Source organism: Coregonus lavaretus (assembly GCF_964263955.1).
Source record: "Coregonus lavaretus genome assembly, chromosome: 34".
Lineage (NCBI taxonomy): Eukaryota > Metazoa > Chordata > Actinopteri > Salmoniformes > Salmonidae > Coregonus > Coregonus lavaretus.
The window spans coordinates 33,415,942-33,439,973 of NC_140021.1; the positions used below are offsets into that span (position 1 = coordinate 33,415,942).

The 24,032-nt window shown below is 44.0% G+C and overlaps 1 protein-coding gene across 1 annotated transcript in view; it reads right to left on the reverse strand.

Annotated features, from left to right (window-relative positions):
* The window catches only part of LOC311109432 (dnaJ homolog subfamily C member 13-like), a 68,646-nt gene that overhangs the window by 29,736 nt on the left and 14,878 nt on the right, over positions 1–24,032 (reverse strand). The window contains exons 3-18 of the mRNA XM_084152324.1: positions 14,886–14,961; positions 12,980–13,129; positions 11,726–11,767; positions 10,378–10,578; positions 9,261–9,467; positions 8,974–9,069; positions 8,640–8,731; positions 8,272–8,438; positions 3,929–4,008; positions 3,660–3,829; positions 3,378–3,410; positions 2,514–2,613; positions 2,262–2,369; positions 1,873–2,028; positions 369–425; positions 131–252 (exon numbers count right to left, since the gene is read on the reverse strand). Coding sequence (XP_084008450.1) covers positions 131–252; positions 369–425; positions 1,873–2,028; positions 2,262–2,369; positions 2,514–2,613; positions 3,378–3,410; positions 3,660–3,829; positions 3,929–4,008; positions 8,272–8,438; positions 8,640–8,731; positions 8,974–9,069; positions 9,261–9,467; positions 10,378–10,578; positions 11,726–11,767; positions 12,980–13,129; positions 14,886–14,961 — 1,857 coding nt within the window. The remainder of the gene's footprint in view (positions 1–130; positions 253–368; positions 426–1,872; positions 2,029–2,261; positions 2,370–2,513; positions 2,614–3,377; positions 3,411–3,659; positions 3,830–3,928; positions 4,009–8,271; positions 8,439–8,639; positions 8,732–8,973; positions 9,070–9,260; positions 9,468–10,377; positions 10,579–11,725; positions 11,768–12,979; positions 13,130–14,885; positions 14,962–24,032) is intronic.

Below are 24,032 nucleotides of genomic sequence, written 5' to 3' on the forward strand. Positions count from 1 at the left end.
GTGAGTTTGTCAGAATCCTAAATTGAGATAAGGATGCGTAATTTGGACTTTTGAGTAAATCATGCATGGATGTTATGGGAGATGTGTGTATAAATCGGAAGTAAACTGATTTCGACCGAATGTCCTTTACCTGTTGGTGAGCATCCTCTGGTCTGAGCTGATTGTGAACATGGAGGTGTGTAGGTGTCTGGGCAGGGCCCCCTCACTCAGAGCCAGCTCCTGCATCTTAGTGGCTATCTCCTTATCCCCCTCCTAATAAACAAAACAAATATTCTTCTTGATCATCATAATCATCACCAATATCATTAGCAATATAATCATCAAAATTCACCTCTTTTCCATATCAAGACCTGCTCCCCCAGCCTCACCTCAATGATGGCCTTCATGACCAGGCCTGCTCCCTTCACAATGGCCATAGAGGGGTGCTAAAAACAAAAAGAGAAACTCACTGAGACTGTTAAATGGGTCACATCAAAACAGATAGTCACACATACAGTGGGGAGAACAAGTATTTGATACACTGCCGATTTTGCAGGTTTTCCTACTTACAAAGCATGTAGAGGAAGACCCAGCCTCGACCCATCTTCAATGCTCTTACTGAGGGAAGGAGGTTGATGGCCAAAATCTCGCGATACATGGCCCCATCCATCCTCCCCTCAATATGGTGCAGTCGTCCTGTCCCCTTTGCAGAAAAGCATCCCCAAATAATGATGTTTCCACCTCCATGCTTCACGTTTGGGATGGTGTTCTTGGGGTTGTACTCATCCTTCTTCTTCCTCCAAACACAGCGAGTGGAGTTTAGACCAAAAAGCTCTATTTTTGTCTCATCAGACCACATGACCTTCTCCCATTCCTCCTCTGGATCATCCAGATGGTCATTGGCAAACTTCAGATGGGCCTGGACATGCGCTGGCTTGAGCAGTGGGACCTTGCGTGCGCTGCAGGATTTTAATCCATGACGGCGTAGTGTGTTACTAATGGTTTTCTTTGAGACTGTGGTCCCAGCTTTCTTCAGGTCATTGACCAGGTCCTGCCGTGTAGTTCTGGGCTGATCCCTCACCTTCCTCATGATCATTGATGCCCCACGAGGTGAGATCTTGCATGGAGCCCCAGACCGAGGGTGATTGACCGTCATCTTGAACTTCTTCCATTTTCTAATAATTGCGCCAACAGTTGTTGCCTTCTCACCAAGCTGCTTGCCTATTGTCCTGTAGCCCATCCCAGCCTTGTGCAGGTCTACAATTTTATCCCTGATGTCCTTACACAGCTCTCTGGTTTTGGCCATTGTGGAGAGGTTGGAGTCTGTTTGATTGAGTGTGTGGACAGGTGTCTTTTATACAGGTAACGAGTTCAAACAGATGCAGTTAATACAGGTAATGAGTGGAGAACAGGAGGGCTTCTTAAAGAAAAACTAACAGGTCTGTGAGAGCCGGAATTCTTAATGGTTGGTAGGTGATCAAATACTTATGTCATGCAATAAAATGCAAATTAATTACTTAAAAATCATACAATGTGATTTTCTGGATTTTCTGATTCCGTCTCTCACAGTTGAAGTGTACCTATGATAAAAATTACAGACCTCTACATGCTTTGTAAGTAGGAAAACCTGCAAAATCGGCAGTGTATCAAATACTTGTTCTCCCCACTGTACCTTATACTGTATACAAAGACACGCCTTTTTTTCTTTTCCATTTGTCTTCGTTTTACCCACCTCCACCACACCTTTCACACTCTTTCTTTAAGCGTTTTTCCTTAAAAATCAACAATCCTCCCATCATTTCCCCTTTCTCTTAGTCTTAGCTTGAAATCCAAACTAAAACGGAGCATACCCGTTGGATTCCATACTACCATTCTCTCACCCTTCCTAGCTACCTGGAAGAGTTTGAAGAGGGTGCGCCCGTTGGAGGCCACCATCTCCAGCAGCATATCAAACTGCTGGCCCTCGCTGGTCTCGCTGTAGGGGGCGCACAGGGCAAAGGTCAGGAAGTCCAGCAGTGAGCTGATCACCAGTGCCCCTGTGCCGTGGTCCTGGAGAGAGGGAGGGTAGAGAAGGGGAAGAAGAATAAAAGAGTGTAAAGGAGACTGTCAATAACGAAGCAAGATGGCTTCCTTTGGTTGAAAAAAATTAATGTATGCACTCACTAACTGTAAGTCGCTCTGGATAAGAGCGTCTGTTAAATGACTAAAATGTAAATGTTGACTGCTGGGTTTCGGCACGACCAACAAAAAAGGTTAGTAGAGGTTGAGGCTGACACACGTACCACGTTGCTGACAAACTTCTCTAGAAGGTTCTCCAGGAATTTCTTGGACGACATCAGGGAGGCCTTGTTCAGTTGCTCCTGACGCAGGTCGTAGTCATCGTGCATCGGCTACAAATAAAAATTGCTATTCAATTTAAATTGTGCAGTACCAAAAGCAGTCACATTCTCTGTACCGTCATGTCGCCACAATAATATTGTGTGTAAGATGGTCTGTGTGTGTGCGCTTTCAGTACCTGCTCAAATGGCACTTACACACATAAGAGCACAGAGCATGTCTATGGCGCCGTGTGTCACGCCGTTGTTGTTCCTCTTCAGAGCTTTCACTGTTTTCACCCCCAACTTCTCACGGAACCTGCAACACACACACACACACACACACACACACACACACACACACACACACACACACACACAGATTAAACTAGACCGAGACTCACTCATTCATTTCATTGACATGATAGGGATACAAGGGGGAGTCATTGGAAATTCAAAAAGGGCCTCATATTTGATATACAAATATCATTTTAAAAGGGGTCTGGGAGTTCATTCTCAATTCCACAGGAACAAAGAATAGAAATACGCATCCTCTCATACATCTCAGTGACCCCGGAGGAGAGAGAGACAGTGTCCTGGATATATGCGAGAGAGAGAGAGAGACCCTGATCGAGAGAGAAATAAAGACAGAAAGAGATAAGCACACACAGGCAGACAGAGGTGGAGAAGAGAGATGGACGGATGGCATCACTTCTCTTTTGCTCTCCCAGTGTATGACACACATGAAATGAGAAAGGAGAGCAGACAGCCAGACAGACAGATAGCAGGCCAGACAGACAGATAGCAGGCCAGACAGACTGCAGGCCAGAGAGACAGACAGAGACAAGCAAACAGACAAAGATCGTCAGCGGCAGACAGACAGATACAGAGCAAACAGACAGAGGCAGACAGACAGACGTAGTCAGTCAGTGAGTCAGACAGAGAGAGGAGGAGGTCAGACAGACAGAGGCAGAGAGAGAGGGCAAACAGACAGAGAGTGCAGACAGACAGACCCTGAGAGACAGTCAGACAGAGGGCACACAGACAGAGAGGGCAGACTGAGATGTATGGATTCATATTTACGTTCCATCTGTGAATCCAGACCCTTGACCAGACCTTGGAATGACAGAGCATGTCTGTTACCTACACGCTTACCACAACACTACTACACAACACTGCATAGCAATAACTATCAGTAGGAGAGGGGGATGGAAAGAGGAAATGGATGTAGCAGAGGTGGGGAGTGGTGAAGAGCACAATTAGACAGTCAGAGCTTTGAAGGAGGGAGAGAGGGGTAGTGAGAGGAGAGACGGAAAGTCAGGAAGAAAGGGTAGCAGTGTGTGTGTGTGCGCGTTGAGGCCTTACTTGGGCAGCTGTGTGAAGGCCTGGAAACCTGCCTTGGAGGCCACGAGGCGTCGGATGGCGTGAAAGTGGCTCTCCAGCTCGGCGTTGGGGCCTGGCAGCTCACACTCCTGGGACAGCAGGGCCAAGATGGCGTTGCTGATCAGCTTCTCCTTGTTCTCCGAAAACAGACCCTGAGAGACGGGCGGAGGAAAGGAGCGTTAAGGTAGGTCTAATACACAGACAGACAGACAGACACACACACTCTCTTTGGTAGGTTTGAACACACTCACGTCTTGGGTGACAGCATGCAGCACGCCACTGTAGGATACGTTAGCATTGAATCTGAACACTGCGTCTGCAAAGTTTCCATCTGAGGGAGACAGACAGAGACACTGAGTCAAACTACAGTTCTCATCGAGCCTGAAAATTAAAGCCTAAGCCCGGTCCGACATTACATTATTTATTTTTTTGTGATCCAATTGACATTTTAGTCATTTAGCAGACACTCTTATCCAGAGCGACTTACAATTAGTGAGTGCATACATTTTTCATACTGGCCCCCCGTTACATAAATTAAATGAGGCCAATACCCGAAAAGGGCAGATTTCTAGAAAACAATATATTGATTTAAGCTGGTGTTGAGAACAATGCGGAGAAGAGGAAACTGCCCTTGGGCCTAGAAAAAACTCAAGAGAGGAAAACTCACCTTAAAATATTGGAATAAAGTAAGCTAATGTAATTAAAGATATGGATCATTATGTTGCTTTAACTGAAACTCCCAAAGTCATATCCAACCGTTATACAAATGTAAAGCAATAGTCATGTGTGGTCACCTAGATGATCATCTCAACACTGTTTTGATTGGGACAGCATCATTCCCTTTTCTTTATTTTTTACCAGGTAAGTTGACTGAGAACACATTCTCATTTACAGCAACGACCTGGGGAGAAGTTTCAGGGCAGCGAATGAGCCAAGCTGGTTTGAGACAAGCGTGGGGGAAAATTTTGATAAATAAAATCAATGTCAGATTTTTGTTTTCACTGAATCTCCGTTTGGATATTTGGTAGGGATGTAATGATTCATCGATAAGTATCGGTCCCTGATTGAAATGTTTAAGAGCATCAGTCCGCAAATCCCAAACCGATCCAAATGTAGCATGCATCGGTCAGAAAATCGACTCAAACATGACGAATCGCCGGTTCACATTTATTTTTTATTTTTATATTACATTCTTTCTACCTTCTGAAAATACCTCATCTTTTGTGACAACTGATGCGTCCTCACCTTCAGTGTCAAACTAAGCATGTAACGGTGTTGACAGGTAATTTTGTATACCCCAGGCAAGATCCGTAGCCTACTGTAGTCAAACTGCGCACTGTGCCCAGCTTCACGCACTGACCAAAGCCAAGTAGGCGGCCTGATCTTGCACATCTGCGCGGTACCTTCAGCATTCAAATGTTAATACACATACATACATACACACACATATATACACATATATATATATATATATATATATATATATACAGTGCCTTGGGAAAGTGTTCAGACCCCTTGACTTTTTCCACATTTTGTTACGTTACAGCCTTATTCTAAAATGGATAACAAACATAAAAATCCTCAGCAATCTACACACAATACCCCATAATGACAAAGCGAAAACAGGTTTTTAGAAATGTTTGCAAAGTTATTAAAATAAAAAACAGAAATACCTTATTTACATAAGTATTCAGACCCTTTGCTATGAGACTCGAAATTGAGCTCAGCCGCATCCTGTTTCCATTGATCATTCTTCAGATGTTTCTACAACTTGGAGTCCACCTGTGGTAAATGCAATTGATTGGACATGATTTGGAAAGGCACACACCTGTCTATATAAAAGGTCCCACAGTTGACAGTGCATATCAGAGCAAAAACCAAGCCATGAGGTCGAAGGAATTGTCCGTAGAGCTCCGAGACAGGATTGTGTCGAGGCACAGATATGGGGAACGGTACCAACAAAATTCTGCAGCATTGAAGGTCCCCAAGAACACAGTGGCCATCATCAGTTCACCTTCCAACAGGACAATGACCCTAAGCACACAGCCAAGACAACGCAGGAATGGCTTCGGGACAAGTCTCTGAATGTCCTTAAATGGCCCAGCCGGAGCCCGGACTTGAACCCGATCGAACATCTCCGGAGAGACATGCAAATAGCTGTGAAGCAACGCTCCCCATCCAACCTGACAGAGCTTGAGTTCCCACATATGCTTAGCACTTGTTGGCTGTTTTTCCTTCACTCTGCGGTCCAACTCATCCCAAACCATCTCAATTGGGTTGAGGTCGGGGGATTGTGGAGGCCAGGTAATCTGATGCAGCACTCCATCAATCTCCTTCTTGGTCAAATAGCCCTTATACAGCCTGGAGGTGTGTTTTGGGTCATTGTCCTGTTGAAAAACAAATAATAGTCCCACTAAGATCCTCCGTTCACCTACTCTGCGTCTCACAAAGACATGGCGGTTGGAACTAAAAATCTCCAATTTGGACTCATCAGACCAAAGGACAGACTTCCACCAGTCTAATGTCCTTTGCTTGTGTGTCTTGTCCCAAGCAAGTCCCTTAGTAGTGGTTTCTTTGCAGCAATTTGACCATGAAGGCCTGGTTCACACAGTCCCCTCTGAACAGTTGATGTTGAGATGTGTCTGTGACTTGAACTCTGTGAAGCATTTATTTGGGCTGCAATTTCTGAGGCTGGTAACTCTAATGAACTTATCCTCTGCAGCAGCGGTAACTCTGGGTCTTCCATTCCTGTGGTGGTCCTCATGAGAGACAGTTTCATAATAGCACCTGATGGTTTTTGCGACTGCACTTGAAGAAACATCAGTTCTTGAAATGTTCCGTATTGACTGACCTTCATGTCTTAAAGTAATGATGGACTGTCGTTTCTCTTTGCTTATTTGAGTTGTTCTTGCATAATATGGACTTAGTCTTTTACCAAATAGGGCTATCTTCTGTATACCCCACTACCTTGTCACAACACAACTGATTGGCTCAATCGCATTAAGAAGGAAAGAAATTCCACAAATTAACTTTTAAGAAGGCACACCTGTTAATTGAAATGCATTCCAGGTGACTACCTCATGAAACTGGTTGAGAGAATGCCAAGAGTGTGCAAAGCTGTCATCAAGGCAAAGGGTGGCTATTTGAAGAATCTCAAATATAAAATATAGTTGGATTTTTTTAACACTTTTTTGTTTACTACATGATTCCATATGTGTTATTTCGTAGTTTTGATGTCTTCACTATTATTCTACAATGTAGAAAATAGTACAAATAAAGAAAAACCCTTGAATGAGTGGGTGTGTCCAAACCTTTGACTGGTACTGTATGTCAGCATGCTAGAGATGACTTGCATTTGTTCTAAGAGACACCTTATATGAACTTCCTCATAGCAGTGAATGCAGGCTTTATTAGGCATCTCTGCTCTTCCTTGGATCTCACACCACCTGTCTTATGCAGCTGGAACAATTCTCCCTCATCCCTCGAAAAACACTTTTCATGTCACGGCCCATTTTTAACAAGACAGTATGCTCAAGTGAAGCACTTAGTGCTCAAGTGAGAAGTGATGTGTGAAATGGATACGCCAGTGTTGTGAGATGGTGAGGGGAAGTTCACTGTGGGCTGTAGTGACAGAGTGTATCAAATACTTGTTCTCCCCACTGTACATCATTTACACACAAACACACACACACACACTCAGACAGACAGACACACTCAGACAGACAGACAGACAGACACACTCAGACAGACAGACAGACAGACACACTCAGACAGACAGACACTCAGACAGACAGACACACTCAGACAGACAGACACACTCAGACAGACAGACACACTCAGACAGACAGACACAATATTTGGTAACCATTAGGCTGGGGAAATGTTAGCTAAGTTGAGGTGAGTGCTCAGGATCATCTTTATTCTAGTTTGCTGATATATTAGCTGGTCAGAACATTTTGCTAGCATGTTATGTAGCTTAACAAGTGGATTTTCCTCTTCATTCGCATAGTCATCCTACTCCTGACCAAAAGCCTGCGTCTTGTCTGATAATCAATCAATGTGCTTCTCCTGATTCTGAGCTGCGCTGCCTGTCGTGGTCTTGTGGATCATCATTCTCACTCCAGCATATTTGTATCGCAATTTGAAACATGGCCACAAATTTCTCTGGCCAATATCGGAATCCTGGCCCCGCTAGGGCCCCCAGCGGTTGCAGCTGAGAGAGCTGTATTAGGCTAAAAAGTGCACAGACACGCTCAGTTTTTCTTTAACACATCACGGCACGCCGGAAACCCGCCCAGCCTGAATCAATTCACAGAATTTGAGGCAGTCGGGCCCCGTCGGGTTCGGCCTGAGAATGAGAACTCTAAGTCAAACCCTCAATCCTTTAGAGATACAATATTCAACTGGCCATTTCAGGGTTGTATTCATTAGGGCACACCTTAGCAAAATGTTTTGTAACTGAAAACAAAAATGAGCGATTCCAATTGGACAAGCTCAGGTAGTACCTCCCAGTTTAACTCAGTTTTCTTCCATTTAGTGCCTACTGAACACACCCCAGGTCAAATATCAAACCTGTGATAGGGGTGTCACTCACTAGGAGGTGCTGCTAGGAATTTGAGGTGCAGGCTCTCCACTTCCTCGTCCACGGGCATACTCATTAGGCCCCAGCGCTGGCCCCGCTGGGTGGGGGCCATCTTCACACACACGTCCCTGTTCCCCGACGCACGCACCCCGTCCAGCAGGCTGGCCATCAGGGAGTCCCTAAACACACGTACACATCGAATTAAGTCACTGGAGAGAGACAAGTATATGCAGATATGACGCACACACACATAGACGATAAATAAAAAGACAGTGATGCAGGATAGGGAAATATATTACATACTGTACGAGCAGGGTGCGAATGGAAACAGGGGAGGGCAAATATGACATTTGCCATTATAGAGCTGTTTTGTGCTGTACCTGTCTGTGGAGCAGTACTTCCTGATCTGGCCTCTGATGAACTCTATGGTGAACACCTGGGGGTTCTCCACATCGCAGATGAGCGCAAACACCTGCGCACGCACACACACACAGTTTACTGCAAATTACACTAACACAACAGTGCTTCAGTGCAATTTACTTGAAAAAGACAAACATGGCATTTAAAGAGCCTGAGGCAGAGGTCAGGTCATAGAAATAGAATGAATAGAACATTTCTGAAATCCACATCATAACACATCAAGGAAAATGGAGACTTCTACCAACTCTATGGGTCAGCCCCAGTGTTTGTGTAGGAATTGTAGCAGCCACCCACCTCTCCAAAGGGCTTGACGGTGACTACGTTGTAGGAGGCTGGGTCTCTCTCCACCAGACATGTCTCTGTCAGGCACAGGATCCTCTTGATGGGCTCCTGCCAGGGACAAACAGCACAAGAGAAGTTAGTCTCAAGTTGATAAGGGCCATTTGACTACAAAGCAAATTTCCATCTCGATGTCCTAATAAAGTCAAAATCTCCTCATAAAAAGATCAACAGGTCAAATAAACAGGTCATTTATAAAAGTAATTGAAAGAACAATAGTGATAGCAGTTAGAGATTCTGACCGAGTGGCGCGGGGAGACCTTCTGCACCACAAACTCTGCCAGGGAGGTTATGCACTCGTCCGAGCCGTACTTCCCAAGTCGGTCCATCACAAAGTCCTCGAAGGTCAGTGGGTCCTTACGCAGCCGCAGCGTGATGCCAATGAAGTTGCCCGCATGCTCAATGGCACTTTTGATGATCTCGTCCCGATGCTCTGAGGCAAACAGGTGCTGAGGGGGTTGGGGAGAGGGGCATAGATGGGGGAGATAGAGAGGAAGTTGGGGAGGTGGAAAGAGAGAGGGATGGGATAGGGGGAGAGACGGAGAAGGATGTCAGGAAAGAGAGAGGGATGGGAAGGTGGAGAAAGAGGGATGGGAAGGTGGAGAAAGAGGGATGGGAAGGTGGAGAAAGAGGGATGGGAAGGTGGAGAAAGAGGGATGGGAAGGTGGAGAAAGAGGGATGGGAAGGTGGAGAAAGAGGGATGGGAAGGTGGAGAAAGAGGGATGGGAAGGTGGAGAAAGAGGGATGGGAAGGTGAAGAAAGAGGGATGGGAAGGTGGAGAAAGAGAGATGGGAAGGTGGAGAAAGAGGGATGGGAAGGTGGAAAGAGAGGGATGGGAAGGTGGAGAAAGAGGTGGGAAGGTGGAGAAAGAGGGATGGGAAGGTGGAGAAAGAGGGATGGGAAGGTGGAGAAAGAGGGATGGGAAGGTGGAAAGAGAGGGATGGGAAGGTGGAGAAAGAGAGATGGGAAGGTGGAGAAAGAGAGATGGGAAGGTGGAGAAAGAGGGATGGGAAGGTGGAGAAAGAGAGATGGGAAGGTGGAGAAAGAGGGATGGGAAGGCGGAGAAAGAGAGATGGGAAGGTGGAGAAAGAGGGATGGGAAGGTGGAGAAAGAGGGATGGGAAGGTGGAGAAAGAGGGATGGGAAGGTGGAGAAAGAGGGATGGGAAGGTGGAGAAAGAGGGATGGGAAGGTGGAGAAAGAGGGATGGGAAGGTGGAAAGAGAGTGCAATAAAAACAGTATGTGAGTCAGTCCTGGACAGTGGAATTTCTCAAGGGAATAAACACATTTTCACACAGACAATTAAACAAGCCTTTAGAGACTCAGATGCACACGTACACCCTACCCCCCAGGTACGTACCAGGCGGCTGAAGCCCCCATGGAGGATGCAGAAGCCCCCCTGGTAGTCGTTCACCTCTGCGAAGCCCTCCACAGAGCGGTAGTCGTAGGAGCACACCACCCGGTTGGTCTGGGGGTCGATCTGGTCGATTCCCCCCGGGGTCACCTCCAGGCTCACCAATTTCCGTGTATCGCTCCAGTGGTGCTTGTAACAGTTGTAGCGCTGGCGGGAGGGACACACATGTTAACAAAGTGGACAAAACTGGTCATGGCATCACGGCATGATATAGCTCTGGTCCAGGGCGTTACGTGCAGCTTGGGGAAGGCTCAGCATCAACAAGCCGCACATACAGTAACACCCCGGACCAGAGATAGGCGTGATAACGCTTAGAGAGCTATCAGACATTCAAACACAAACCAATCAAACTGACAAAGTCCATTGTTACCCCTCACAACTAATGGATATAGAAAGTGAACCACTATGCAAGACCCTGCTTTAAGAAAATATGAAGATATTCGTTATGTCTGTGCCTGGCTGCCCTTTTAAAAACATAGTGCACTGTTCCAAATGGCACCCTATTCCCAATGTAGTGCAGTACTTTTGACCAGGGCCTTTAAGGAATAAGGTGCCATTTGAGACGCAACCATAGTGCTTCTCTTTGATGAGATCACCAGGAAGTTGTATTGATCTGTGCTGTAGATGAAAGTCACCCTTAGGGGAGCGCGCGAGCAGCTGCTCTATTCCAACCTCTCTCTCCCAGGGAAATGGGATTGTGCTGATGGAGGAGAACACAAACACAGACAGAGGCTCCGTCCCAAATGGCACACTATTCTCTCTATATAGTGTACTACTTTGAAACCAGAGCGAGCGGCACTACATTGGGAATAGGGTGCCATTTTGGACGCCATGTGAGACACTAAATCAAATCCTCAGGGTTCCTGACTGTGTCTGCTAGACCGGCTCAGCGCGGGAGAGGGAGGGAGGGAGGGGGAGAGAGAGAGAGAGCAAGAGAGCGATAGAGAGCGAGACCGAGAGAGAGAGAGAGAGAGCAAGAAACACAGAGAGAGGACACATATCATTTTATCATCAACTCAGGAAGAACAACTAGAGGCTGCGTCACTCTGCCCTTCTTCTTCTTCCTCCTCCTCCTCCTCCTCCTCCTCCTCCTCTCTGCTCTACTCAACATAGTCCTGGGGTGTGTGGGGTGTTTGTTTTACTCATTTGTCCCCCCCCCCCTCTATTCTCCACTATATAGTGAGGTCATGCATTCTGTAAAGGAGCATTTCATGCTTTCGGTTCTCCTTTCACTCTTTCGTTCAGGTTTTTTCATTCCCTCCCTCTTTTCTCCATTCTCTCAGTCAATACTTACACTGCCAGTTATCTTTCCCTCTGAGAAGTCTGTTCTGAATCTCTGCAGAGAGAAAGAGAGATCAGATTAAACATGTATCCACTGTTACCTGGGCCCGTATTCATAATACTTCTCAGTGCTGAATTTAGACCTGTTTTGTCTACTACACCATAATGAAGAACACTACGTGATACAGGGGGGCTGATCCTAGATCAGCACTATTACTGTATCTGGTCTAATTCTTATGGAAAATATCAAACTCATTAGAGAGTCTCTTACACCTCTTCAGAATAAATGATTTCATGATATCAACACATTTTGTTTTCTGCGTGGTGTGTGAGAACCAGCTGTGTCAAGGGACCTGTAACTTGCGAGCGCTAGAAACTTAAGCAATTTTTTTTGACAATGAGTGTTTTTGCAGCAATTCTTTTTCGCCTTCCCTGCAATTTAGATCTGTCCTTGTGTGTGTGCGTGCATTCTTGATAACTTCATGCCGTTTAATGTATGTGATGGTGTTTATAAAGCAACCTACAGTCGGCCACTGTTGCTAATGTGTTGTGAGTGTTCTCATGCAAAAAGAATGGCTGATGCTATTTTTTTACATTTTAGTCATTTAGCAGACGCTCTTATCCAGAGCGACTTACAGTTAGTGAGTGCATACATTATTTTTTCATACTGGCCCCCCGTGGGAATCGAACCCACAACCCTGGCGTTGCAAGCGCCATGCTCTACCAACTGAGCTACATCCCTGCCGGCCATTCCCTCCCCTACGCTGGACGACACTGGGCCAATTGTGCTGGTGGTGGGAGTAGGTGATTAAAGGGGCAATCTGGGATTCAAACAATGACAAAGCAGTTATCCCAGGTAGCCTAGCGGTTAAGAGCGTTGGGCCAGTAACAAAAAGGTTGCTGGTTTGAATCCCGGAGCTGACTAGGTGAAACATCTGTCGATGTGTCCTTGAGCAAGGCACTTAACCCTAATTACGCCTGTAAATTGCTCTGGATAAGAGCGTCTGCTAAACGAGTAAAATGTGAAATGTAATCCCACCACTTTTTTGGGTAAACAGCTGAGGGGTGGGGCTTCAGAAATCTAACCACTCAAATGTATAGATGGGGCTATGGACTGAAATTATACATTGTTTACAATGATATGGTTTACAAACAATCGGCTAAAACAAGCTTATATTTTGGGTCCTGATGAGCTAAGGCATCTGAACTAAGCTCCTGTGGTATTTACAAGTTATATTCTTCCAGAACCAATTGTGTGTTCTCTCACCAGTGCCTCTGTGAGCAGCTCTGTCCGGTGCTCTGTGGAGAACTTGAGCGTTTCCGACTTCTTGCCGCTGCCCTTGCGGAATGTAAGGTTGAACTCGGTGCCCTGGCCCTTGCCCACCGGGGTGATGCCGCAGATGTCCCCATACGGCCACTGCAAGGCACCACAGAGAGGACAGAGAAAGAGAGAGAGAGACAAACATGTCACTAAGGGATGTCACATTCACTAAAGCTAAAAATGACAGATCATACAGTCGTGGTCAAAAGTTTCGAGAATGACGCAAGTATTGGTCTTCACAAAGTTCGCTGCTTCAGTGTTATGAGATATTTTTGTCAGATGTTACTATGGTATACCGAAGTATAATTACAAGCATTCCATAAGTGTCAAAGGCTTTTATTGACAATTACAAGAAGTCTATGCAAAGAGTCAATATTTGCAGTGTTGACCCTTCTTTTTCAAGACCTCTGCAATCCGCCCTGGCATGCTGTCAATTAACTTCTGGGCCACATTCTGACTGATGGCAGCCCATTCTTGCATAATCAATGCTTGAAGTTTGTCAGAATTTGTGGGGTTTTGTTTGTCCACCTGCCTCTTGAGGATTGACCACAAGTTCTCAATGGGATTAAGGTCTGGGGAGTTTCCTGGCCATGGACCCAAAATGTTGATGTTTTGTTCCCCGAGCCACTTAGTTATCACTTTTGCCTTATGGCAAGGTGCTCCATCATGCTGGAAAAGGCATTGTTCATCACCAAACTGTTCTTGGATGGTTGGGAGAAGTTGCTCTCGGAGGATGTGTTGGTACCATTCTTTATTCATGGCTGTGTTCTTAGGCAAAATTGTGAGTGAGCCCACTCCCTTGGCTGAGAAGCAACCCCACACATGAATGGTCTCAGGATGCTTTACTGTTGGCATGACACAGGACTGATGGTAGCGCCCACCTTGTCATCTCCGGACAAGGTGTTTTCCGGATGCCCCAAACAATCGTAAAGGGGATTCATCAGAGAAAATGACTTTACCCCAGTCCTCAGCAGTCCAATCCCTCTACCTTTTGCAGAATATCAGTCTGTCCCTTATGTTTTTCCTGGAGAGAAGTGGCTTCTTTGCTGCCCTTCTTGACACCAGGCCATCCTCCAAAAGTCTTCGCCTCACTGTGCGTGCCGTTGCACTCACACCTGCCTGCTGCCATTCCTGAGCAAGCTCTGCACTGGTGGTGCCCCAATCCCGCAGCTGAATCAACTTTAGGAGACGGTCCTGGCGCTTGCTGGACTTTCTTGGGCGCCCTGACGCCTTCTTCACAACAATTGAACCTCTCTCCTTTAAGTTCTTGATGATCCGATAAAATGGTTGATTTAGGTGCAATCTTACTAGCAGCAATATCCTTTTTGTGCAAAGCAATAATAACGGCACGTGTTTCCTTGCAGGTAACCATGGTTGACAGAGGAAGAACAATGATTTCAAGCACCACCCTCCTTTTAAAAGTTCCAGTCTGTTATTCTAACTCAATCAGCATGACAGAGTGATCTCCAGCCTTGTCCTCGTCAACACTCTCACCTGTGTTAACGAGAGAATCACTGACATGATGGCAGCTGGTCCTTTTGTGGCAGGGCTGAAATGCAGTGGAAATATTTTGGGGGAATTAAGTTCATTTACATGGCAAAGAGGGACTTTGCAATTAATTGCAATTCATCTGATCACTCTTCATGACATTCTGGAGTATATGCAAATTGCCATCATCAAAACTGAGGCAGCAGACTTTGTGAAAATTAGTATTTGTGTCATTCTCAAAACTTTTGACCACGACTGTAGATTAGCATCCAAATGGTGACAAAGGCTATATTGATCACAAGGATAATTTCACATGACTCAGACATAGAGACATCATTAAGGGTTTTAAAATGAGCCCACTGACCTGGTTTGTGACTTCGAGCGTGGCGGGGTTGTACGTGGTAATGCCATGAGTGCCCACAGAGAAGACTCGTTTGTACCTGGAACAGAGAAGAGAGCTCAGTCAGTCAGACACCTACCTACACAACATCTGTTATACAAGAACCTACAGGACATTGAGGGTCCTGGATGGTAGCCTAGCGGTTAAGAGGTTGGGCCAGTAACAGAAAGGTTGCTGGTTCGAATCCCCGAGCTGACTAGGTGAAATCTGTCAATGTGCCCTTTAGCAAGGCTCTAAACCCTAATTGCTCCTGTAAGTCGCTCTGGATAAAAGTGTCTGCTAAAGGAATTGTTTTTTTGTTTTGTTTTTATAACATTGAGGTAAGGCATGGACACATCGGTAGCATTTGCTGGCCAAGAGTACCTAGCACCTCTGAACACAGTGCCAGACATACAGTGAGATCCAAAAGTATTGGAACAGTGACACATTTGTTGTTGTTTTGGCTCTGTACTCCAGCTCTTTGAAATGATACAACGACTATGGGAGGTTAAAGTGCAAACTGTCAGCTTTAATTTGAGGGTATCCATATCGGGTGAACCGTTTAGAAATTACAGCACTTTTTGTACATAGTTCCCCATGTTAGGGGACCAAAAGTATTGGGATGTGCTTTAAAGTAGTAAAAAGTTAGGTATTTGGTCTCATATTCATAGCACACAATGAATACATCAAGATTGTGACTCCACACATTTGTTGGATGCATTTGCTGTTTGTTTTACAATAAAAGTGACTCCAAAATTACACAATACATTATTTACCATTCATTTCTATTGGGCACAAAATAATCTGAAACACAACCAAAACAAACAGCAAATGCATCCAACAAATGTGTAGTGTCACAAGCTTGATGTAGCCTAGTCATTGCGTGCTATGAATATGGGACCAAATACACATAAGTGAATGTCCCAATACTTTTGGTCCCCTAAAATGGGGGGACTATGTACAAAAAGTGCTGTCTAAACTGTTCACCCGATATGGATGAAAATACCCTCAAATTAAAGCTGACAGTCTAAACTTTAACCCCATATTCATTCTAGAGCCAAAACAAAAAAATGCACTGTCCCAATACTTTGAGCTCACTGTAATTTGCTAACCGAGTGCAAACCCATGTAGAAACAGCAGAAAATGTTAGCAGTCAGACGCCTACCAGCGGGTGGTCCCTAAAACAAACTGCGCCGAACCAACTCCGAACGAATGGCAGATAACGACAGACCGTCATTCAGTGCGATGCGTTTTCTCCTGTGGGGCTGCGTCCCAAAATGGCAATCTATTCCCTACATAGTGCCCTACTTTTGACCAGAGCCCTATGTGACCTAGTCAAAAGTAGTGCACTATAAAGGGAATAGGGTGCCATTTGCAACTTAGGGTAGCTGAACATTCAGTAAAGAAAGAGTGTGTGGACTGGAGTACTGCAGTGAGGGTGGTGGACCTGAATGGCTTTGCTGCTGTAGCCTAAGTGGTGGCATTTCTGAAGTGACAAAGGTTATCCTAGCATTGGCTAGGCTGGTGAATTCCATTAGCATTGATGAATTGATACAAAAAAATGGTTCCCCATCAGTCAATGCTCCCGAAATACCTCTGGAGCTGGAAATAACCATTGCAGAAATAAAAACCTATTATGTCTGAGGAGTTCGACACTGGACAGAGTGAGATGAATGGACCAGAGAACTTGTATGTGCATCTCAAATGTCTCCTATTCCTTAGTGCAGCACTATAAAAGGAATAGAAGATATTTATACAGTCGTTTATACAGCACCAATACGGAGCGGAACTCTAACTGCTACCGTTTTGTCACTGGAACTGAATAATAAGTGGGGTTTAACTAGCGAGTAGCTTGCTGACACTGAGGGAGAGGACGGTTGAGTTAATATACAAGCCAACAGTGAAGCGTGCTCGAAATCTGTGAGAAATGTTACCGCCAGCCACATTCAAAGGGAGTCGAAAAGGGCAGCCACTGTAAAGCGTTGACTGTGTGTTTATAAGCGTGCGTGTCGGGTAGGGGGGGGGTCTGATGATCTTGCAGCCCAGTGTACCCCGCCCTAGCTACCTCAGAGCGGCTGAAGACTTTCCGCTAGACTTTCCCTTGATCGCTCTCCTCCACATCAGACCGCCACACTCAGACAAAGAGGGGGAGACTGGGCTAGCTGGGCACGTTGCCACTCACACAACTGACTTCCGTTACCACGAGGAGCCAAAGGCTGAAAATAAGTGTGATACTGAGGCCCAAATGGCACCCTATCCCCTATATACTTCTGACCACAGCCCTATGGACCCTGGTAAGAAGTAGTGCACTATAAAGAGAATAGGGCGTTATTTGAGAAGCTGCCCTAGTATCAAGCCCCAACAAGGCCTCTAAGCAAAACCTAGGATGTGCACCCTAACCTAAATGCTACAGCTCTTGGGCACCGAAACTGAACGAAGAAGAGCAGAGAGCTCTGAACTGAAATTCTATAGCAACATCCTGTTCACAACTTTGCATCTGAACATGTATAAAACTAAACCAGGCTGAAGTCAGGTGCCAGGCTCAGATGTTGCTATGCTAACCCCCAAAGGACTTATTTCCTGGGTTGTTCAATTGGATGAAGTGAATTGGTGGTATTGTTGGTATTGTTTTCGGCCACCTTCCACCATGCTGCTAACCATGCTGTGGTCACGCTGATGCCTTTAAATGTGCTGAATGTGTGATTGGCAATAAGGCAACAGATTCAATGGAAGCTGACTGACTTGACAGATGATGGGAATGGGAAGATTGACTCAACACAGGAAGGGTGGACCGGCTTTACGACGACATTCATGCAACGTTCCTTGTTCTGCGTATCAAAATGACTACGATCACGTAGGCCCTACATTTTCAAAGACTTATATTAGGCTATATTGTCACCTTCTAATCTCTACCCACACACATTTATCAACATTTAGGCCTTGGCATATTCTCATGAGAAGAGTGTGTCACACTTGAAGACCTTGGCTTCACAGAGTTGTCTAATCAATAGGTGAAGGGAGAGAGTGTGAGTGAGGGCAGTGTTTGTGAGCTGAAAGGAGCACTTTCAGCACCTCCCAATCACTGTTCTCCTCAACACAAAACATTCTGGCGCACACAAGCACACAGACAGATCTTCACTACGTTCAGACAAACAGAAAGTGGCTTAAATAGACAATCACAGTCATTGGCCATTCATTCCAATACACCTTGAAAGATCTTTGATTCACGCCTGAGTGTGTCCAGATATCAGTGATAGAAATACAGAGGTAGATGGGACATTGAGAGTAATCAGTCTCTCTGGATCCAGAGCCTAGCTCCCTCTCCTCCTCCATCCTTATGCAAACACATCGTTTCCCTTTCATCCTACCCTGAGCCAACCACCCTCCCTCCCTCGCTCCTCTAAGTGCAGGGCCCCTGCTCTGCTCCGAGGGCACCCCCCTACATGGAGCCTTTGTCCTTGCTGCTCAGTGCTCAGTGGCTGGGCATGGCCTAGTCACACGACTGGTTAATTATTCATCCTCTGTGAGCAGTACTCTCCAGGCAGACACAGGCCCTCACCCAGCCCAGTCTAAGCGTGGAACAGCCCAGCCTAGCACACATACTGTAGTAGCTAGGGACCTGAGTTTTTCCTGACCATGTGACCTGACCAGGACATACTCTGGGTACCGGTTATAGACTAACTAGGGCCCTGAGTTGTTTTCCTGGGCAGGTCACATGGTCAGGAAAAACTCTACATAGCCATAGCCTACATGGGTCAGAGGTTATGTAAAGTAGAGGGCAGGGCAGGCTATGCTGCTCCTCACAATGACAGGCATCATTCAGGCATTTCCTCCATGACCTCAAAGAGTGCTTTACATCATCATAAAGGCACTGCTATCAAATTTCATACGAGTGTTACTGGAAGCAGTGGAACATTTAATTGGCAGTGGGTGATTTCCATGTAAAAGGACCCATGAGCACCAACATGTGAAGTTCATAGGAGCATATCAAATTGGGTGTCAAATGAAAGCACACACACACACACACACACACACACTTATTTATTTATTTTTTTAAACCATTTTATTAGGAATAAGCAAAGGCTGATTTCTGGTCATACAGAAAAGGGGTCTTAGAAAACATCTACCAGAAAATGTATATTAGAAATACATCAAAACACAATAATGTTAAAGTAAAGACCCCTGCCAACTAATATCAACACTTATATTTAGTTTGAGAAATGTTCTGCCTTCTGTAAGTTTAAGAAACATTGCCATGCGTCTTGAAATTCTGTTACCAAAAACCCACATATCTTTAAGATATTTTCAAATTTCTCAGAAGTAACAAGTAAAGGTGAACCTATCAATGTTAGTGTTTTTACTGATAATAATTCATAAACAAAATTGGTAAGTGATTAAAACTCGAAATTCCGTTACCTAATCGGTAATGGAAATTCTGAAATATCGGTAACGGAATTTCTGCAATTGAATTGGCTACAATGGGAAATCACAGTAGTCACAAACCACAGTTGGGTTCATAAGTTTGGACAGCACAGTACACAGTACAGCACAGTACAGTAAATAAAAGTAGAGTATAGATCAGTACAGTACAGTAAAGAAAAGTAAAGTATTGTTCAGTAGAGTACAGTAGAGTTGAGTTCTGTACAGTAAAGAAAAGTAGAATACTGTACAGTAGAGTTCAGTACAGTACACAGTAGAGCACACTAGAGTTGAGTACACTAATGTACTGTACTGAACTCTACTGTGCGTTCCAAACTTGTGAAACAGACATCTATGACTGATTCAGATTTGGTTCGGACCAACCAAATTTGGTCTTGTTTGGTGGAGGAGCTCATTAAAATAATAGCCAGTGTGTAGAATAATACCCAAATATACAAAAGGAGAATATTCCATATTTCTACCTTTGTGTACCTATTCAGGATACATCACCATGAAGACAATGACGTTCATATCCATAATGATGCATTTCTGTGTAGTACAGATCAGGGGCACATGATGAAATTCCGTTTCCACAATTCTGTTACCCGGGGTATATCCACTTCACTTACTGTAGTTCAAAAAGCAAAATAGATTTTTTCAAAGTGAATGTGTCATGTCATAGCTGACACCCCATTCTTTCTGCAGGCATCATTGAATCTTGATTCGGAGCAGATATTTAACCGTTTTTTTCAAAACTTGGACAGAAACTGCGGGAGATTTTTCCAAAATTCTGTTACTAAACTTAGCATCTGCACAGTTCTTCCAGTAAATGTGTTTCTGTAAAATGTTCAGTGTACATTTTTAAAGGTAGTCCTTGTGCATGGAGTTGTATGGTTTGTTAAACTTTGAAATCAATGGTTTTTGTTTGTCATACATTTTAAATTAGGCACGGAGGCCTAGTGCAAAGCAAGGCACTGGGGTATTTTGTCTATAGCTGGAAAATCTATTGTCTACAGACAGCTAGGCTTTGGTACATGATGTACACACAAGCACACACACTGAAAGAGCCTTTCCATTGACTGAATCAAATTGTCTCTTCCCTCCTTAACAATTCCTCAGTGTTGCCTGGGACAGAGGAGGAAGGCAGTAGTGTGGGGGGTGGTTATGGTAGATTATGTTACCAGGGTGTAACAGAGACGAAGGTTAAAGGGCGTTTATATGGAGAGAAAGCACAACATGCAGCGTAAGCGATGCATAGTACAGCCCTTACCTCACAGACACAGCAGGTTAAATCCATTTGAATTCAATCACTTTTTGAAAGCATCCCTTTTGATTTAAACAAAACTTCTTCTTTGGGCAAATGTATGAAAAGTTGTCAGAAAGTGACTTTTTGGACCTGAATGGCAAAACATTCAGGAGATAAAGGTGCTAAAAGTTGACCCATTTTGCATACCCCACCATACCATGAGACATCCATGTCTTCATCACTGGAAAAGAGAAACGGTTGAGTTTGATATCATTCAAAAGCTTACAAACACGGTTGTCAAACAATGTTATTTCCATTTTTAAAAATTCCACGAAAATGTTTCATTTTTAAACATTTCACTAACGTCAATTATCTAAAAATGCGTAAACTCCGATTAAATGGGAATGTCTATTCTATATTTCAATAGCTTTTCTATGGAGGATTGACAGTATAATTTAAAACAGATATTCCCAGTCAAGTCAACATTCTCTGATGTGTGAACTCCCAACCATCTTTGTTGTACCATTTGAAAGTGGAAATGTTTCCATGACAGAATTAAAAAGTAATTTTGGACTGATAGTTTCAAATACATGCAACTTAAAAGTTACATATCACAAAATTTCGATTTGAAGTATTTTGGACATCAGAGCAACATTGAGGGAATCTTATTTGAGTCAGAAAAGGTTGTTCATATGATAGGGAAGATATACAAAACCTTGCAGAGAGCATATCCGACTGACAACCTCTTAGAATTTTTTTTACTATTGGAACCAAGACTTAAAAAGGAACTGATGTTGGCACAAGTTAAGGTGAAAGTTGCAGCATAACTGACGAATATACAGTTAACAAAAATGTACGCTTAATCCAGTATAAAATGAATGTATAAAATGTATTATACAAGAGACAAAATTCACAAATTCTACAGTACAACTGCAGAGTCATGCCTCAAGTGTAAAACTAATAATGACTCAATAATCCATGCTTTCTGGGAACGCTATAAAGTCCGGAAGTTGTGGGCAGAGCTAGAAAGTTGGCTGTCAGACGTTTTACAATGTAAATTTACTTTTAATCCGTCGGTCTGCATATTTCAAGACACGGTATATGGGGGTGTTGTGAAATACCCAATAGGCTGGACGATTCTCTTCTCATCACTCATCTTGAAAAAACGTATACTAAAAACATGGAAATCAACCAATCCACCATCATTAACACAATGTAAAAATCTAATTATTTATTATTGAAAAAGCAGGGGCGACCGAGAAAAACAAATTGATACAAGCGGCAAACAATAATGCAGGCACTAGGGATGGGGGTGTGAGCATTAAGGTCAGGGCAAATGAATGTAGTCATTGTAAGTTGTTGTACGTATGTATACGTTTTTACATGGAGTAAAACAGTTTGTTTGTTTATTTATCAGCTAAAACATGACACCCACCCTGTATTCAAGAACATGTTGTGCCTCAACCGATGGCAGGCACAACACAAAAACCTGGATGGAAAATAGGGTCTAAGCTACAGCGTATGCGAATATGAAAAAAACAGTTCGTGTTTTTTTAAATAATTGACGTTAAAGTAAAAATTTAAAAAAATCATATTTAGTAAAAACCTTTTTTCCAGAAACTATACAATTGTTTGACAACCCTGTTTGTAAACTTTTAAATGATATCAAATCTCACCAATGTATCTTTTCAAGTGATGAAAACATGGATGTCTCATGTTTTGGTGGGGTATGCTAAAACATCATACAACACTGAAAAGCTGGTATCCCGCCATAGCCACAGGAAGTAGTTTGGGGGCGGCGATGCTGATTATTATTTTTTGCCCACACTACAGATGGCTATATCGGTCCACTAATACAGGACTAGTAAAGGCCCAGTGCACTGATTTTGTAAAAAATACAAATATATTTTTCCCCCAAATTTTGTTTGGGTTTATTAATATATTTGTTTTATTCTTCTTTTTCAGGGGGTGCTTTAGCACCCTCAGCACCCCTACTTCCCGCGGCTATGTATCCCGCTCTTTTCAATAATTGCCATCAAAACTGTTGTCTTTTCCTGAGATTGCATTTAGGAATGTTGCGCAGTGACTGGGTTTACAGTATTAGAACACATTTTCCACGCAGCAATCACCTGTGTGAGCGTCCAGCCAACGCTTGGCATTACGCATGATGATCTTAGGCTTGTGTGCGGCTGCTTGGCCATAGAAACCCATTTCATGAAGCTCCAAACTAACAGTTATTGTGCTGATGTTGCTTCCAGAGGCAGTTTGGAGTGTTGCAGCCGAGGACAGACAATATTTACACACTACATGCTTCAGTACTCGGCGGTCCCGTTCTGTGAGCTTGTGTGGCCTACAACTTCGCGGCTGAGCCGTTGATGCTCCTAGACGTTTCCACTTCACAATAACAGCCCTTACTGGGGCAGCTCCAGCAGGGCAGAAATTTGATGAACTGACTTGTTGGAAAGGTGGCGTCCTATGACGGTGGCACGTTGAAAGCCACAGAGCTCTTCAGTAAGGCCATTCTACTGCTCATATTTGTCTATGGAGAATGCATGGCTGTGGTCGATGTTATACACCTTTCAGCAACGGGTGTGGCTGAAATAGCCAAATCCACTAATTTAAATGGGGTGTCCACATACTTTTGTATATGTAGTGTATATTCCTATGTGTTTTAATAAAATCAACTATTTGCATTGAGCTTGTCTGATTAAATAAGACAAATGCCTCAAGAGGGAGTCAGAGATCTAAAAAAAAACGTAACCTGACCCAACCATTCTCCTCCTGCTCCTGCTGGCATTCGCAGATTCTGCCATTACTCTCCTGAAGTTTCCGGTAATAGGCTACATGAGGAGTCGGCAACCTTTCTCATGTGGAATGCCAATTTATCTTACCATTTCCACCGATCTGAGTGCAAGTTATGGTTTTCATATGCACATTTTCGTGGAACAGTTTCATTCCATTTATAATAGCGTCTTCATATCTCAAAATCAATGTGTGGTTAATCAAAATTCTATCCAAATCTAAATTAAAGTAATACAAACCTAAAAAGTAACTTCTATTGCAATTGCCAACTACAGTGAGGGAAAAAAGTATTTGATCCCCTGCTGATTTTGTACGTTTGCCCACTGACAAAGACATACATCAGTCTATAATTTTAATGGTAGGTTTATTTGAACAGTGAGAGACAGAATAACAACAAAATAATCAAGAAAAACGCATGTCAAAAATGTTATAAATTGATTTGCATTTTAATGAGGGAAATAAGTATTTGACCCCTCTGCAAAACATGACTTAGTACTTGGTGGCAAAACCCTTGTTGGCAATCACAGAGGTCAGACGTTTCTTGTAGTTGGCCACTAGGTTTGCACACATCTCAGGAGGGATTTTGTCCCACTCCTCTTTGCAGATCTTCTCCAAGTCATTAAGGTTTCGAGCCTGACGTTTGGCAACTCGAACCTTCAGCTCCC